Raw genomic sequence first — 18,324 nt, forward strand, 5'->3', positions numbered from 1 at the left:
TACTGTTGATTACAAGAGACTTCACTAAGGCCACATTGGCCATGCCTGATGATATCCTGCTTTAAACTGGCAATCCCAAAGACAAAATCTTGCTATTAGCTCACAATGAATGACAGTTAGAAATCAAATACACTAAAACAAAAACCCCAGACTTCTAGTTTGAAACGTGGCAGAATTTTTCATGGAAATTTTGTTCTGAATTTGGAGATCCTAAGATTGCATTGTCTGGCTTTCTCTTATGTAGACAAAACAAATACATATTAACTATCCTAAAAAACTTCTCCACTGGCCCCTATCTGAAATCTAGCATGTATCTATCTAGAAGTGACATCCAAACAAATGATTTCAAACATTTGAACTGCTGTAATGGTATGGTATTTATTATACACAACTAATTCAATATTGACTTCCACTGAACACAGTAAAAGCAAATGCTTTCAATAGAAACAATGTCTCTGATAGCTCTAATTACCATCGAGTTTCTTCATGCTTTACCTTTACTTATTATTGCTACTAAATAACCCTTGGCATTTATTTTGTTGGCATGTGCTAATAAACTCACACATTCCCAAGAGAGTAAAGGAAAACTCCCAGTCCAGAATATTCTGTCTGTATGAAGCCAATTAAGGAACAGTCTCTAGGGCACTGATCCTGGGCTGGCTGCAGAAATAGTTGCTGTGGAAACACTTGCCTTATTTTTCTGACAGGGCCAGAATTCACAGACATGTCTTCAATGGGACTAGTGTAAACAGATTCCCCCACTACACACCCTGGATTTGGGGCTCCATTGTATGATGAAATTCAGGTCGTTTGCCATTACAAAATAAATCGCATTCCATACACAAATTTATTTACTTAAACTTGCTGCTCACTTTTATTCAATCATACATATTTGAGTGGGGATTCCTGAATATATCTTTTACTTAATTTACCTTTGGCAGAAACAACAGATTTAAAAAAAACATTGAGTAGCTTCTCATTTATTTATATAGCTTGTGTGTCTTTTAAAATTGTGTAGCATCTTTGTATTTTCAAAGCAATACCCTTAAATAGATGCAGTTTAAATGTTAACAAGTAATGATCTGATTCACATTATAGCTTATTTAGAGAAAGATCATTTTAAAAGGACAGACAAGACATGTTTCTTTTTAAAAATATGATTTTTGGTCATGTGAATTATTCATGTTCAGATTTCACAAGTAGAAAATGTCCTAAAGTGCATCATATTATTTATAATACAATTCCTTGAAATTATATCAATCTGCAATGTAAACAGTAGAGCAAAGAATACCAAACAATATTTTCACATATATTTAAATTGTAGAATAATGTACCATCTTTAAATGTGTCGATGAAACAAGGGCATGTCATGTTTTTTACATGATATCTTTTGTTTTCTTGTTTTTGGGTACACATCTGGTGATGCTCAGAAAACCACATGGGGGGACAAGGGTCAGCCATGTGTAAGGCAAATGCCCTACCCACTAACTATATCTCCAGCCCCTATATTATTTTTTAGTTTGTTTTTGTTTTGGGGCCACACCTGGCAATAGTTACTTCTGGTTCTGCACTCAGGAATTAATTCTGGCTGGCTTCTGGGGCTATATGGGGTGCTGAGGATTGAATGTGGGTCAGTTGCATGCAAGGCAAATATTCTACCCACTGTAGATGCCTCTATATCTCTGGCCCCTATATGATTGTATTTTATGAGAAAATATAAAGATATTCTTTCCCTCCTGTTCCCCACTTAGATGATTATATATTGAGAGAGCACTATTAACTCATACCAGCAAAGGAAAATGCTGCTTATAAACCCAACTGGACTAATTTTTGTAGATATGCCCCCTCACACTTTGTTTTGTGGTGCTGGAGTCTGCACCTAGCCTTACCCATCCAGACCGCACTCCCACCATAAGACTCATTTTGAAACTGACTACTGAGAGTAGAGCTTGACTTTCTTTTCCCCCTCTTCTACTTAGTGAATAGAACAAATAGGACTTCTTTTTAGTTTGTTTGATTGTTTTTGTTTTTGGGCCACACCCAGGGGTTACTCTTGGCTATGAACTCAGAAATCGCTCTTGGCTTGAGACCGTATGGGATGCCGAGGGATTGAACCTTGGTCCATCCTAGGTTAGTGCGTACAAGGCCACCGCCTAGGCCCCCGAATGAGATTTCTTAAGAGAGAAAAATTTTCAAGTAAGAGGTATCTCTGGTGTCCTATTCATACCACAACATTATCTGCAAGAGGCAGAGGCTGTAAAATCTTTCTCAATGAGGGCTGGTGTGCAGACCCCACATGATCTCTTGCACAAAGAGGAACCAACTAATTTTCCCCAGTAGAAAAAGAAGCCTAAAAAGTAACAATTACAAAGTGACATCAAAGCTCTGGAGAGATGATCTGATGTTTTACATTCCCTGGTCCCTCCAAATGTCTAATATAGACAGGCTTGTGACATAGTCTCAAAAAATTAAAATCCCAATGGGCCACACACCATTATTTTGTTGCTCTTTCTACATGATCTTGGAAAGGGTGTGATTTAGATCCTGCCTCAGTCTGTGCAATGAAGATTAGTGCAACTTTAAAAAAGTTAAACCCTGGTGAGATCTCAGGAGGCTGAGAGCACAGGTTCTTTCTATTGCTCGTATGATCCGCTAGACTTAGGAATGTTCAGCAAATAATTGTCTAAGCTCTTCATTCTGTCGTTACTTTCTTTAACACAGAACTGTTTCTTTAGTCATTTCATTTGTCTTCTGCAGATGATTTTGTCCTAGTCAGGGATCCAATTCTTTGTCCACTGAGGAAATCTGGAAACACATCGTCAAATAGATGTTTTCCAGGCTGCTCTGGGCAGACGCAGCTTCCATCTACCTGAGAGCTGAAGGGGAAAGAGTTCACACGCGTAGGGAAAGGTGCAGCTGTGGAAAGATCACAAGAATGGGCGAGGCAGCAAATAGGGCTCCAATGAACATTCCCACTTGTCTGAGTCCAGAGAGAACACAGACCTGCACAGCAAGTTCGCTCTGTCAAGTGATGTCCTGAGCTGGTTTTGATCACAGTTTGGAAAAGAATGGTCTCATGTTTCTCAGTTATCCAAGGAAGAAGAACATATATTCTAGAAATGAACCGCAGAGTGATTCATCGCTGAGAGTATTAGTAAAGCTTCCACTACAGTAGGTGTGCATGTGTGTATGGACACTCACACACATGCTAGTACATGTGCAGGAATCTTAACTTTCCCTTATAAAATTCCTGATCAAGGCAAGTTGCTTTCTTCCATCTAGGCATTTCTAAGGCAGGCAATGGAAACGGAAGCCAAAGGCCTGGAGGCAGAAGAGCTACAAAACTTTGCAGGTCCAGATCCAAGTCTGCCTTCCGCTTCTGCAGAACTGCTCTTTGCCAGAGGAGGCAAGGAGCAAAATCCCCCTGCACCTCAGGCCCTTCGCCGCAAACCAGGGAATCCCCTTACATAGACTTGGAATCCGTGTCTCTCTTGCTGATCAGCACCTCCAAAAGCCTTAGTTTTGCTTTTATGTGCTTGTACTCATTGTATTCTTCAGCCATAGGAGTGCGGTCTTCCTTCTGGACGTTTCTGATGGAAACAAAAGAAAAGTGGGATGAGGATCACGGGCTGGCTCATCTACATGATACTGTTTATTTAGAGAATTATTATGTAAAAGAACTGGCACGCTGAAATGTAATCAGCCCATAGAATTCCAAACTGGAGCTGGCTTTAGACAAAAATCAAGAAGGAGAGCAACTACAAGGAATGCTGGGTGACTGAGTTCCTATCGTTAATTCAGCATCTTGTCGAAGGATCTCAAGGACTAAAATATTTAAGCTCTTTCTCTCTTTTGCTAGTTTAGAAAACTTACAAAAATATCTTATCTCTTTCATAGTTTACAGTTAAAGTCTTCCAACTGTTAACGATTATCAAAACCTTTCCTATATTTAAGATTTTCTCATTTTTATATCTTTCATCGACATGTCTAGTTAACAACTTGCATTTTTTCTTTTTTAGAGAGTTCTTCCTCCCACTAGTCTTGGAATTCAGCAATTGGATCACGTTATCAGCAAGTCTTGACAGTGTGTTAAATTTCCATGCACACTTTTTATAGGCACACGTTTTAAGCAAGAGTATATTAGAGATCACTATGCTACATATCCTGTTTTTGATCTCTATAACCATCCAGAGAACTTTCAGAAATATTCCCTAATATTTCATTGGCAGGATGGGAAGTCAGGCATGGAACATTCACAGCATGAAACAACTCTGACCTCTCACTCACCAAAAGTGCACACATCTCTTTTCTTCTAATTAAAGAACAATATGGTAGGGCTGGAGTGATAGTACAGTGGGTAAGGTGCTTGCCTTACACATAGCTGATCTGGTTGAAATTTGTGGTACCTCATAGAGTCCCTGAGCCTACTAGGTGTAATCCTTGAATCCGGAAGTAAGTCCTGAACACTATAAAGTGTGCTACAAAAATGAACCAAACCAAACCAAACCAAACCAAACCAAAAATACTCAAACCAAAATAACAAATCTGGGGAAAAGAATAGTATGGGACTGATTAGACAAACCAAAAATGTGTCCAGAAAAAATGCCTGGGAAAAAAATAAATAAAACACTAATTCTTACTTGAAGTATTCTTTTAAAGTATTCTCTCTCTCCACCCTTTCTCCTCTATTGAAAATAGCTTTAAGCAAACTGCTGCTGAATCTGCACCAGTCTTGTACTGTCCAAGGGGCACCAATTCCTTAAACACTCAAAACTCAGTGTCTTGGTAAACTCACAGAGACCAGACACCTCTCTCAGATCAAGAGGATCCAAGAGGACAACTTGAGAGGTGCCACACAGCTCTGACCAGAAACAAAAGGCAAAGAGGCAAGAGAGAAGGAGAAGAAAACATGTCCATTACCTTCCATGCTGCCGAAAGAAATTGTCTTCAAAATCACGTAGCTTCTTTCGAATCTTCTTCTTCTCTTCTCTCATATCCTGAAGGTGTTCCAAGAGTTCTGGTCTAAGGAGGACCAAAAAATGTAAGGAGATGCAGTTAACATGGCAAATGCTATCAACAGAATGGACAAGAAGGTTGGGTTTTGTGGATAAGGGAGAAGCCTTAATATACCCTAAAAGAGTTGCAAGCCAGCAGAGATGGATGGTTTCTAACCCTGAAATACAATGGATGCAGCTCTGAAATTCTTGGGACTTATGAACTCTTTGAGCTGTGGAATCCTATGGTGCTTTATAAGAAAGAAGATGACATCTATGTTCTGTGTGTGCTAAGTCTTAGCATGTGGAGTATAGAACTACCAGTGCCATTTACAGAGGCCTTCTGATTGGTTAAGAACTCAGATGCTTCCTTAAATGATAAAAAGATGAACCATATATCAAAGAAGAGGCAAAGTTGAAAAAAATGTTTTCTCAACCTAGAAGCACCTCAAGTTAGTTATCAGTGCTTCACATCCAGTTTATTTATATATCAAGGGCAAAATAGCATTATACATATATTTTTGTTTTGGGCCACACCTAAAAATGCTCAGGGTTTACTCTTGGCTCTGTGCTTGGGATCATTTCTGGCTGTGTTCTGGGACCAGATTGGGTCCTAGAGATTGAACCTTAGTCAGTTGCATACAGGAAAATGCCCTACTTGGCTCTACTATTGTTCTGGTACCCAAACAGCATTTAAGAAAGTAATTTTCACTAAAAAGTTCTACTCATACCACCAAATTAACATACATTGGAGCAGAATGGAGATTTGAAAGCCCAGTGTCCTGGCTGCATTTTGATGGTAGTTTATCATCCATAGGGGAAATAAATCCATCAGCTTCATCCTCAAATTGGTCCAGAAAGCAGCGTGCACCAAAATCAGTTTGAAGAGTGATCATGAAGTCAGGCCTTGCATTGCTATCATCCTCAGAACCATCTTCTTCTTCCTGAAAAGAAACACAACCCAATAATCTCTTGTTTTGCAGAGGCTCTTTTGTTATGGATTGCTTCAATTTCCAGGTGCCAGCTTGTTTCCTCTACAACTGCCCATACTATACATTATGTCCATAGGACTAGCTAGAATGACACAATGCAGTATACAAACATGAAACATTTTCACTAGACAAGGAGGATATACCCTAGAACTGTATGTAACATACATCACAATTCAGGGCTGAAGAGATATTACAGTGGGCCAGGCACTTGTCTTGCACTTAGTCCGTTAGGGACAGATGCCTGGTATACAATATATTCAGTCCCCTGAGCCTCACCAGGAATGATCCCTGAGTGCAGAGTCAGGAGTAAGTCCTGAGCACTGCTGGGTGTGACACTCATAATAAACTACCCAGTCACAATTAATACACTACATAAAATCAACTCAGAGTTGAGTAATTTTTAGCTTGGTGATATGGTCATCATCCACTACTCTCAGATTCCATTGCTTGCATTTTGAGAAAATTATTTCTTAGTTAATCTAGAGAAATGTTCGGAAATAAAAAAATTAAAATATTTTATTTAAGAATTGAGAAAACAAATTTTTATAGCTGCTTGATGCATAATATTTTTTGGGAAAAATTTAAGGAGCTGAAAACATTTATCTTCCCATAACTGAAATGATGATATCCTAAGCTTTTTTTCAAGGAGCTTCAGAAGCCCTCATTACTTTTCACAATCTCAGTTTCTAGGGAAAGTAAGGTATTTTGTCTGCCTAAAGACAAATTCAAATCAGGATCTGCTAGTACCATTTTTTTTGTTGATGCTATTTTTGGGCTACATCCGGTGGAATTCAGGGATCACTCCTGGTGGTACTTGGGGGACCACATGGATGCAAGGATTGAACCTGGGTTGGCTGTATGCAAGGCAAGCACTATACCTACTGTGCTATCACTCCAGCCTACTCCTTCTACTAATTTAAAGTTAAAGGCAATCCATTCAAATCTAATAGAAAGAAAAACTAATAGTAGAATCTTAAAGATTTATTTGGGGGTGGGGGCTATGCCCAGTGATGCTCAGGAGTTACTCCTGGCTCTGTGCTCACAACTCACTCCTGGTGAGGGGGAGCATATGGAAAGCTGGGGATCGAACCCAGGTCTGTCCTGGGTCACCCATGTGCAAGAAAAACGCCCTACTACTGTGCTATCACTCCAGCCCCAGAACCTTAAAAAATTTTAAGAGAAAGTTGAAACGTAAAAAAATGTATAAAATGCTAAAGAGAACATACCAATATAAAAAATAAAACATTGCTTAAAATGTTAGGAACAAAAGTAATTATAAAATGAAATTTGTATGGTAAACTAAGAAATTCAGTGCCAATGTAGCAGACCAGTCTCAGAATGCAATGTCAATTATTATGGGTCCAAGACAAATACACAGATGACATGTTGTGAACTATTCTTACCATTAAGTTTGGTATGTTTAATAATAGTCGCTCTGAAGAGAAATAATGTGAATAAATAAATAAATACCCCTTCCCTTACAAAAGAGACCATTACATAACAGAAGAACTGTTTTGAAGAAATGATGGTAACATGGACAAGAATGAGGTAGCTTTTCCACATTTAGATTCCTAACTTCCATGTCCTGTTTGGTCTGTGGGAGTAAATACTTCATTATAAATATAACTTTTTTTTCTATTTTCTTTTGACACACCAGCAGTGCTCAGGGGTTACTCCAGGCTCATTGTTTTAAAATTACTCTTGGCAGGAGACCAAATGGAATGCTGGGGAATCAAACCTGGGTTGGCTGCATGCAAGGCAAACTCCTTCCATGCTGTGCTATTGCTTGCTTGATCCTGAATGCTTTCAATTTAAATGATGAAAAACAGTTTAAAATTTAGAGAATTGACTTGAGAATGAATAATATAAATATTTACTTTTTGTAACAGGAAGATATAATTCTAACTCTGGAGTTTATACAATTAAACTGAGCTCATATGTGCTGAGTGCCTACCCAAGCAAGCTAGTGCTCAGTAAGGGTGAACTGGCTTCTTTCCCAGATGAGTGGAACAAAAAAGGGTTAACCAAGCCATAACTCATGGAGGGGGTAGTTAGTCTAGTCTGTTTACCACCTCCCGACAGTCTGCCCATACCATGAGCCGAATAAGTGTTTGCAAAATAGGTAAGCAATAGTTAAGTTTTAAAAATAATTGACTGGGAGTAGTGTTTTAGCCCCAGCCAGACAATAAATTAAACTACAAGCAAGAAGTTTTCAGGACTAAGAAATGGTACAGTGGGTAGGGCATTTGACTTGCACAAGGCCACCCCAGGTTCAATCCTGACAGCCCATGGGGTCCCTGAGCACCATTGGTAGTTAATTACTGAGTGCAGACCCAGGATTAAGCCCTGAGTTTACTCCTGCTGGGTGTGGACCAAAAATAAACAAACAAACAAACAAAAAAGAGAAGTTTGCTTTAATAAAGCCAGTATCTAGGCCCAGCAATTACAGTTCCAGAAAACTAAAAATTGTCAACACTATCATACTCAGAGTGAGAACTCTGTGCTCTTAAAGATGAAGCTAAACAAATAATTTTCAGTGAGGATTGTGGAAGAAAAGAGAAAGAGCAAATACACGCTCAAATGATACAGTAGTCAGTTTGTTGAAGATGCTGGTGAGATTCTAGAAGCATATCATGTGCAGAGAATGTCGAAGTAACTGGTAGCATTGATGAGAGTGATGAAGCCCGACTCTTGTCTTTTGGATGGGACTGCCATACAAGCTGGGTTGTAACAGAGATGAGATGAGTTGATGTACAACAGGAGAACTGGCTGTAAAAATTTATGCAAAATGATGGAAGCACCCATGCTGGTGGTTGGAGGGAAGTCTGTAGGAGGCAGCATACCTGCCCCTGCCTTCCTCAATATTTACTAAATATGTGGGCCAAGACATACAAGTCATGTGGAAGGAGTACAGTAAGTAGGGCACTTGCTTTGACAAGTAGACCCAGGTTGGATTCCCAGCATCTCTTATGGTCCCCTGAGCACTGCCAGGAATAGTTTCTGAGTTCAGAGCTAGTAGTAACTCCTGATTATAGTCCAAAGCAGAACAAAACAAGGTATTCAACAACTCTGCAGATAAAACAAAGTATGTGGGACTCTAGTAGTTTTGGAAACTAAATCTAGATTTAATCTATTTCATAAGAACAGAAATATGAAGTGACTACAGTTGACCTTGAACAACATACACTGGAACCCCTGGTATCCATTTGCATGTGGATATTATTTCTAACCACAGGTCTGCACTCATAGATTTTATCCATTGCCTATCATATGCAGACATAGAAATGGTAGAGGTGAGTCTGAAAACATCCTCCTCCCCTAATTTTGGAAATCCGGGGAGTCAGGTTTGGGGGCATAAATGTTCATACCTAGAAAACAGTCCCCGATCTGAGTTCTCTTCATTTATAGTGCAGCTATACTTGGAAAAAATCTTTGTCCTAAAATCTGGTTAGAAAAAAAGCACTGAAACAGATGATAAACAATTCAGGGACATGGGGACCTGGTCAAGCAAAATAAGGTTCCCTAGCACAGGTTCTGTTTAGATGTTCTGTTCAGACAACAATACTCTGTTTTGCAGAGTATTGTTTCTCTATCTTTTCTGACTATAGCTCTTATGACCTTGTTCTCTCTCCTGTGGCCTCTAGACTTGTGTCATCTCTTCCTCTTTGTGATTTTTACACAAGTGTCCTTCTTGGAATAGCCTGAGACCCCTAAGTGACCCATAGGGACCCTCGTTAAGAAATGCTGCTAATGGGGCTGGAACAGTGGCACAGCAGTAGCGCATTTGCCTTTCATGCAGCTGACTTAGGACGCACCATGGTTCAATCCCTTGGCATCCCATATGGTCCCTCAAGCGAGGAGCAATTTCTGAGCACAGAGCCAGGAGTAACTCCTGAGCACCACAGAGTGTGCCCCCCCCCAAAAAAAAAAAGAAATGCTGCTTAATATGTCTAAAGTCTGAACATAGGGATATAATCAATGTGTATTTGTATTTGGAATTGTAAAGAATGGTGTTGTGTAATGTAGAGTGTTAAATTAATTGCTTAATTTATTAATTAATATTAATTGTTATATTAATGGTTAAATTAAATAAAAATAACCACTGAGTTCCTTATTTAAGAGAAGAGAGTGGATATATGTTGCCTTAGAAGACATTCAATAATGTCTGGAGACAATCTGTCACTGCACTGGATGCAGTGCTGGTGGCTTCCTACAGCAAAGAAGTTTCCAGGCTCTAGAGTTCCACAATGTTCAGGCTGACACTGCCCCCCAAAAATGGATTCATACTGTAGTGGCAGCCACAAGGCAATATGTTTACAGAACCAAATGGGTTTGAGTTGCTTGGCTCAGGCCCAGGCCCAATTCTTGATTCTCTGTCCTGGTTCGCTGAGTCCATGTCCTTGGGGCTGCATGTGGTGGTAATGGAATGTTTGGTGTTGAGAACTAAACTCAGTATCTACCTCACTCAGGCTCTGTGAGTGGAGCCATAGCCTCTGCCCTGATGGGTGTCAGTTCATAAGAAGGACAGAGTCAAGCTTCGATGTAGATTAAAGGCCACCTGAGAAGAACCTGAGAGGAGCAGCAGAGAGAGTTTGGGAAGGGGACAGTGAATGTACCATATATACTCAGGGAAGAAAAGATCTAATACCCCAAACCAGTCCAGAGGACAAACGAAGCTGACTGACAAAAGAGATTTATGATGATCATAACAATCAATCTTATCATTTGAAGCACCTTCAATTGTAAATTTTAGTTATTAAACTTATACCCTCCAAAGTGACATAGTCTATAATAACATTGGGTTTTAGAATAAAAGTAATTGCTGAGGTTGGAGAGATAGTATATAGGGTAGGTCATGTGCTTTACATGTGACTGACCCAGGTTTGATCCCAGGTACCTGTATTATATCCCAAGCCCTACCAGAAGTGATACCTGAGCTCAGAGCCATAAGTAAGCTACAAGAACAACTGGATGCAGCTTCAAAACAACAAAAAAATTACTAGATTAGATTGCTCTAGCATATATTTTCAGTTTTTATTGATGCTTATCTCTTGTCATGAGGGAATGTGCATTTCCCACTGCTGTACATGTTTATAGATGAATGGTTTCTAAGGAACAGTACCACTATTCAAAAAAGTTCTATCAGACTTTATTTGGCAGGGGATTGGGGACATATCTGGAGGTGTTTAGGATTTAGAAGGATTGATCCTGGGCTCCATTTTCAGGGATCATTCCTGGCTCTGTGATCTGAGATCATTTGGCAGTGCTCAAGGGACCCTATGTATTGCTGGGGTTAGAACTCAGGTAGCTACAGGCAAGGCAAGTTGCTTACATGTCTGTACCATCTCTCAGCCCCCTAGGGCATATTCTTAATTTAGTTAGAAAAATAGACTGTCTGATCTCTAGGATTGGGGGGGTTTGGTAAATATAAGCATTTATAATCAAGAATGATTTATTTTATAGGACTCATTTAGATCTAATCTAATTTATGGCCACATCACTTTCTAAATTGTCTCAGGACTTCTAAGAGTTGGTACAAATCCCAAACTTGCTAAAAAGCCTATCCAACTGGAACAAAATGAACCAAAAGCAACACTATTTACAGAGGTAATGTAATCATTGCAAAATGATCTGAAATTCTGACCACCAACGTGGGCCAGCAGAAAAGTAGTGGCCAAAACATACTTGTCAAAAAATAAATGCACTAAGCTCAACGATAAGATTGGGAGGAATGTTTTCTTCCCTTTCATTGGGGGTGTGGGGTTTGGGGGAGGAAAATCACACCTGGCAATGCTGGGAATGGCAAGAAACTATTCCCAGTTGGGCTTTAGGGTTACTCCAGAATTTGGGAGCTCTCACTTTCTATACATGTTCTCCAGCCCTTTGAGCATTGCCTGGCTCAAATGCCATCTTCTTAAAATGACATTTTTAGTTTCACTTCCATTCATATAATGAGGCAATTATGAAGGCCATATTTTGAAGGTGTTAAAGAACACATTAAATCAAGTAACAATTTTATCACATTTAAGGCAAATGTGCTAATTTGATATATGTTTCTTTAATTGCAGTGATTTAATTATATATAACAGCTAGAAACAATTGGTCTTTTTTTCAACATCATCTTGCAAGAAAACAGCTCTTGTTTTTTGAGGAAAATAGGATATTTCATGATGAGAACATTTTTCTAAAGCAAGTTCTAGCTAAAATAACACAATAAGGCAAATGATTGCCTAATACATTTGGCATACAGGTTTTTAAGAACCCTGAGAGATATGAAAATGAGAAAATAAGAGATAGCACCATTAGTTAAAATAATGAGGATCAAGCAAGAAAATGAGGGGTTCCTCTGTAATGATGCCCATATTCTGAAATGAACAATCTATATAGGCTAAGTGAACATGGCAGGCATGCTGGGAACTATCACAAAAAAGAACCCAAAAATTGAAAGTATTTTGATTTATTTTGTATTTCTGGGGTCTTAGAACTCTGTAGTGCTTAAGTGAACCTTAGGGCATTTCTGTGTGCTGCGTCGAGAATCACCTTAACCCCTGTCCAATCTCTCTGATCCCAACAGTAAAAAATTCTAATCTTTTGACATTGTTAAAGGCTGATTATATTTTGGAATATATATTTAATATTTGATTTTCATCACTAGTACCCTCTATAAGTTATTTGGTTTGTGAGTTGTTTAGAAGCAAAAGCATAAAGGAGGATACTGACCCTGATCCGAGCTGCATAGGTGCTTACAGAGGCACCTAAATCTAGGGGAACAGATTTCTCTTTCTAACCAAAGGGATCCCGGACCATAGAATTATTTTAGCAAAAATCCTTATTTATTTATTAATTTTTTTTAATTTAAACACCATGGTTACAAGGTTGTTCATAATACAGTTCTTTTCTTTTCTTTTTTTTTTTTTTTGTGGTTTTTGGGTCACACCCGGCAGTGCTCAGGGGTTATTTCTGGCTCCACGCTCAGAAATTGCTCCTGGCAGGCACAGAGGACCATATGGGGCGCCGGGATTCGAACTGATGACCTCCTGCATGAAAGGCAAACGCCTTACCTCCATGCTATCTCTCCGGCCCCAATACAGTTCTTTTCATAGATGAAGTTGTTCATGATAGAGTTAGTCATATAATGAATAACAACCTTCCCCAGTGCACATTTCCCTTCACCAATGTCAACAGTTTCCCCTCACTCTTCCTGATACCCTCTTCCCTCCCCTTCCTGATACCCTCTTCTGCCTACCTCTAGGGCAGGCATTTTACTTCACTCTCTTTCTCTCTCCCCCACCCTCTCTCTCTTTTATTTTTTTGACATTGTGATTTGTACTACCGAAAATGAAGGAGTGCCATGAATGTCCCTTTTATAGTAAACTCTTCTCTACTCTAACTGCTCTCTCTGCTCTTTGTGGTAAGCTTCCTACCATGAACTGGTCCTCCTAATCCTCATCTATATTATCTCTGGATATCATCCCCACACTGTCTTTTATTTGACTTATATCCCACAGATAAGTGAGATTTTTCTATGTTTATCCCTCTCTCTCTAACTCATTTCACCCAGCATAAGACTCTCCATGTCCATCCATGTATAGGCAAATATCATGACTTCATTTTTCCTAATAGCTACATAGTATTCTGTTGTATAGATACACCACAGCTGCTTCTTTAGTCACTCATCTGTTACCAGGCACCTGGGTTAGTTCCTAAAGACCATTCCTAGGAATGGCACTGCTAGGTAACAAGAAAGCTCAATTTCCATTTTATTTTAAATATCTCTATTCTTTTCCAGAAAGGCTGGCCTAGACGGCATTCCCACCTTTCTCCCCACATCCACACCAACAATGGATGTTCTTGTTCTTTGTGATGTGTGCCATTTTCTGTGGTGTAACATGAGTACCCATTATTGTCTTTATTTGCACCTCCCTGATTATTAGTGATGTGGAACACTTTTTCATGTGCCTTTTGGCCATCAGTATTTATTCTTTCAGAAAATGTCTGTTCATTCTTTCTCCCCAATTTTTGGTGGTGTTGGATTTTTTTCTTGTTCAGTTCTTCTAGTAGCTTATGTATCTTAGATATTAGCCCTTTACAGATGGGTATTGGGTGAATAGCTTCTTCCATTTTTTTGGGTAACCCTTGTATCTTAGCTACAGTTTCCTTTGCAGTGCAGAAGCTTCTCAGGTTAATGTAGTCCCATTTGTTTATCTGATTCCACTTGTTTGGACAGTGGAGTTTTCTCCTTGAAGATGCTTTTAGTTTAAATGTCATGGATTGCTTTGGCTATTTTTCTTCTATGTACCTTATGATTTCGGGTCTGATATCAAGATCTTCAATCCGTTTTGATTTGACCTTTGTGCACAGTGTTAAAAAGAAGTTTGAGTTCACCTTTTTGGCATATAATTGACCTGTTTTCACAACACCACTTGTTGAAGAGGCTTTCCATGCTCCATCTTGCTTTTGTTGCCCATATATCAAAGATTAATTGGTTGTATAACTGAGAGTCAATCTCAAAATATTCAAGTCTATTTTAGTGGTCTCAGTGTCTTTATTTCAGTACCATGTTGTTTTAATTATTATTGCTTTATAGTACAATTTAAGGTTGGGGTAAGTGATGCCTCCTATATTCTTTTCTCCAAATAGCTTTATTTTTTTCCAAATAGCTTTAACTATTCATGAGGGTTCATTGCTCCTAATGAGTTTCAAGAGTGTTTGACCCACCTCTTTGAAACATTGCATGGGTATCCTTATAAGGATTGCATTAAATCTGTACAATGTTTTGGGAAGTATTGCCATTTTGGTGATGTTAATCCCTCCAATCCATTAGCAAGACTATATGTTTCCATTTTCTCATGTCCTCTTTTTTTTTTCTTGAAGCAGTGCTTTATAGTTTTCTTTGTAAAGGTCGTTCGCCTTTTTAGTTAAATTGACTCCAAGTTACTTGATTTGCTGAGGCACAATTGTGAATGTGATTGTTTTATGAAATGTCTCTTTCTTCTATTTCATTATTTTTTACATAAAATTGCCATAGGATTTTGAGTGTTAATTTTGGAACCTGCCTCTTACTATATAGATCTATTGTTTCTAGAAGTGTTTTTTTTTTTGGGTATAATTTCTATGATTTTCTAAATATAGTATCATGTCATCTGCAAACAGTGAGAGCATGAATTCTTCCTTTCCTATCAGAATCCCCTTGAGATCTTTTTATTGCTTGATTGCTATGGCAAGTACTTCTGGTAGTATGTTGAATAGAAGTGGAGAGTGGGGGCAACCTTGTCATATGCCATATTTTAGAGGAAAGGCTTTTAGTGTTTCCTTTAGTTTTTCCCCATGAGTATAATATTTACCATGGGTTTGTGGTATATGGCCTTGATTATATTGAGAAAGTTCATTCAATTACCATCTTGTTGAGAGTTTTTATCATGAATGGATGTTGGACCTTGTTAACTACTTTCTTTGCATCTATTGATAATAATTATATGGTCTTTATTTTTTCTTTTGTTGACATGATGTATTATGCTCTTCTTATTTTGGTCACTTAGAGCTCCTTTAAAATGCAGTTGAGGGCTGGAGTGATAGCACAGCCATACGGCATTTGCCTTACACACAGCCAACCCGGGAGAGACCCTGGCATCCCATAGTATTTGATCCCCGGCATCCCATGTGGTCCCTGAGCCTGTCAGGAGTGATTTCTAAGTGCAGAGCCGGGAGTAACCCCTGAGTGTCGCCAGGTGTGGCCAAATCCCTACAAATAAATAAAATGCAGTTGAGGGTCAGACCCTAACCCTGACAATGATGTCTGAATATCAGAGAGGTTTCTAGATTATTAAATTTGTGTTCAGGGTAATCACAGCAGAGCTGTCAGTTGTGAGGACCCTTGGTAAAAATCAATGCTGAGGTCTATATGTGTTTCGAAATGCAGGAGTAAAGTAGAAAGTCAAATGCAATTAAGAATTGTCTGTCTGGGACCAGAGCGATAGCACAGTGGTAGGGCTTTTGCCTTGCACACACCTAACCCAGGACAGACCTGGGTTCAATCCCGTGTCCCATATGGTCCCCCATGCTAGGAGCAATTTCTGAACGCAAAGCCAGAAGTAACCCCTAAGCATCACTGGGTGTTGCCCAAAAAGCCAAAAAGCCCCCCCTCCAAAAGACGCATTGTCTGTAAATTACCAATTTTCCATTGTGTGCTAAATATAATTCCATTGTTAATTCTAGTCTTTCAATAAACTCAGTAAAGGAGAGGTGAAGTGGGGGGCACATCCCGAAGAGCTGGGGACCATATGCAGTGCCAAGTTTTGAACCAGGTTGGCTGCTTGAAAGGCAAGTGCCTTAACTTATGTGCTATCACTTTTTGTAGCTCAGTAAATGAGACATTCTTTTTAGGGAAAAAAAGAAACCTCATAAGTTTATATAACAAAACTATGAAAAAAATAAAAATCCAATGATGAAGACAAAACAAATATTAAAAATAAAACAAAAAATACAATACAAAAACCCCTTCCTTACACCTATATTCATTGCAGCACTATTTACCATAGCAAGACTCTGGAAACAACCAAGATGCCCTTCAACAGACAAATGGCTAAAGAAACTGTGGTACATATACACAATGGAATATTATGCAGCTGTCAGGAGAGATGAAGTCATGAAATTTTCCTATACATGGATGTACACGGAATCTATTATGCTGAGTGAAATAAGTCAGAGAGAGAGAGAAAAACGCAGAATGGTCTCACTCATCTATGGGTTTTAAGAAAAATGAAAGACATTCTTGCAATAATAATTTTCAGACAGAAAAGAGAAAAGAGCTGGAAGTTCCAGCTCACCTCAGGAAGCTCACCACAAAGAGTGATGAGTTTAGTTAGAGAAATAACTACATTTTGAACTGTCCTAATAATGAGAATGTATGAGGGAAATGGAAAGCCTGTCTAGAGTACAGGCGGGGGTGGGGAGGAGGGAGACTTGGGACATTGGTGATGGGAATGTTGCACTGGTGATGGGAGGTGTTCTTTACATGACTGAAACCCAAACACAATCATGTATGTAATCAAGGTGTTTAAATAAAATATATTAAAACAATGTAGATTAATATTTTTTTAAATGTTGCTTCTCTTGAAAACAAAATAAAATCCAAAGGAACAATAAGAGACAAATTACAAGGCATCTAGGGACTGTTACGAAGGACATTAGTACCATGATGTAAATGATAGGGTGTCTACAGATTTGGGGCATATTCTAAGAAGGTACCTTTGGTGAGCCTAAGCAACACTCCTTCATTTCCTAGATAAAGGGAGGTCTTACCTTGATCTCCTTGAAGAAGGAAGCAGTTTCACCCTCGATGATTGGTTGCAGCAAAGGGCTTCTCCGCTTGGTGGAGGGAGAACCCTGTGATAGGCAGGAACAAACAGGTTGAACTGTGAACCCAACTGCTGACTCTGTAAGACTCCCCTTCTCACCCGCCGTCTCTCCTTAACTCTAGACTTTCAGAAAAGCGACACAATTCTCCATTTCATTCAGGGCCCACATTTAAACCAAGGAAGTGACACAGGACCTAGAGCCCCAGCCCAACAAACTGAAGCCTCTGCCTTGCCCACCTCCCTTTGCTTCCCCTCTGCCCAGGCATTATAACTTCTAGAAAGCCTTCCTGTGGGGTCTAAGCTGTGGCTCTTTTAGCTAACTCAGGGATACTAAATGCTCCTGTTTTGTTTGTTTTGGGGCCACGTCGGGTTTGCTCAGGGGTTACTCCTGTCTCTCCCTCTCAAGAATTACTCTGGGTGATGCTCCAGGGACATTACAGGATGCAGGGAATTGATCTTGGTAGGCTGCATGGAAAGCAAGTGTCCTACCAGCTGTACTATCCTGCAGGTCCTTATTAGTTTTGCTAACTGCAACCTGACAATGCCTCTTGGGGCTGGAGCTAGGACGGTGTAAGACACTTGTCTTTTATGTGGCTGACCCAGGTTTGATCCGTGACCCTCACAAAGGATATTCTGAGTGACCCAGGAGTGACCCCTGAGCAGAGAGCCCTGAATACATCTGGGTCTGGCCCTAAAACCCCCTCTCCAAAGGAAAAAAAGTGTCGTTAGACTTCAATTCAATCTTATTATCTGTTAGTTTGCTAATTTGACTTGTCAAGGATGTAGAAAAGCACCTTCTTCATATTCTACTGAGTTCTCTGAACTTCCCCTCATTCAAACTCATCATTAAAAAAATTGATAAAGGGGGCCAGAGAGATAGCACAGAGGCGTTTGCCTCGTAAGCAGCCAATCCAGGACCAAAGGTGGCTGGTTCGAATCCCGGCCTCCCATATGGTCCCCTGTGCCTGCCAGGAGCTATTT

The 18,324-nt window shown here is 39.5% G+C and overlaps 1 protein-coding gene across 1 annotated transcript in view; it reads right to left on the reverse strand.

Annotated features, from left to right (window-relative positions):
• Positions 1-2,669: 2,669 nt before the first annotated feature.
• The window catches only part of FAM13A (family with sequence similarity 13 member A), a 286,634-nt gene continuing 270,979 nt past the window's right edge, over positions 2,670-18,324 (reverse strand). The window contains exons 23-26 of the mRNA XM_049789780.1: positions 17,288-17,371; positions 5,742-5,938; positions 4,921-5,022; positions 2,670-3,590 (exon numbers count right to left, since the gene is read on the reverse strand). Coding sequence (XP_049645737.1) covers positions 3,464-3,590; positions 4,921-5,022; positions 5,742-5,938; positions 17,288-17,371 — 510 coding nt within the window. The 3' untranslated portion in view covers positions 2,670-3,463. The remainder of the gene's footprint in view (positions 3,591-4,920; positions 5,023-5,741; positions 5,939-17,287; positions 17,372-18,324) is intronic.

The sequence above is a fragment of the Suncus etruscus genome, chromosome 16 (assembly GCF_024139225.1).
Source record: "Suncus etruscus isolate mSunEtr1 chromosome 16, mSunEtr1.pri.cur, whole genome shotgun sequence".
Classification (NCBI taxonomy): domain Eukaryota; kingdom Metazoa; phylum Chordata; class Mammalia; order Eulipotyphla; family Soricidae; genus Suncus; species Suncus etruscus.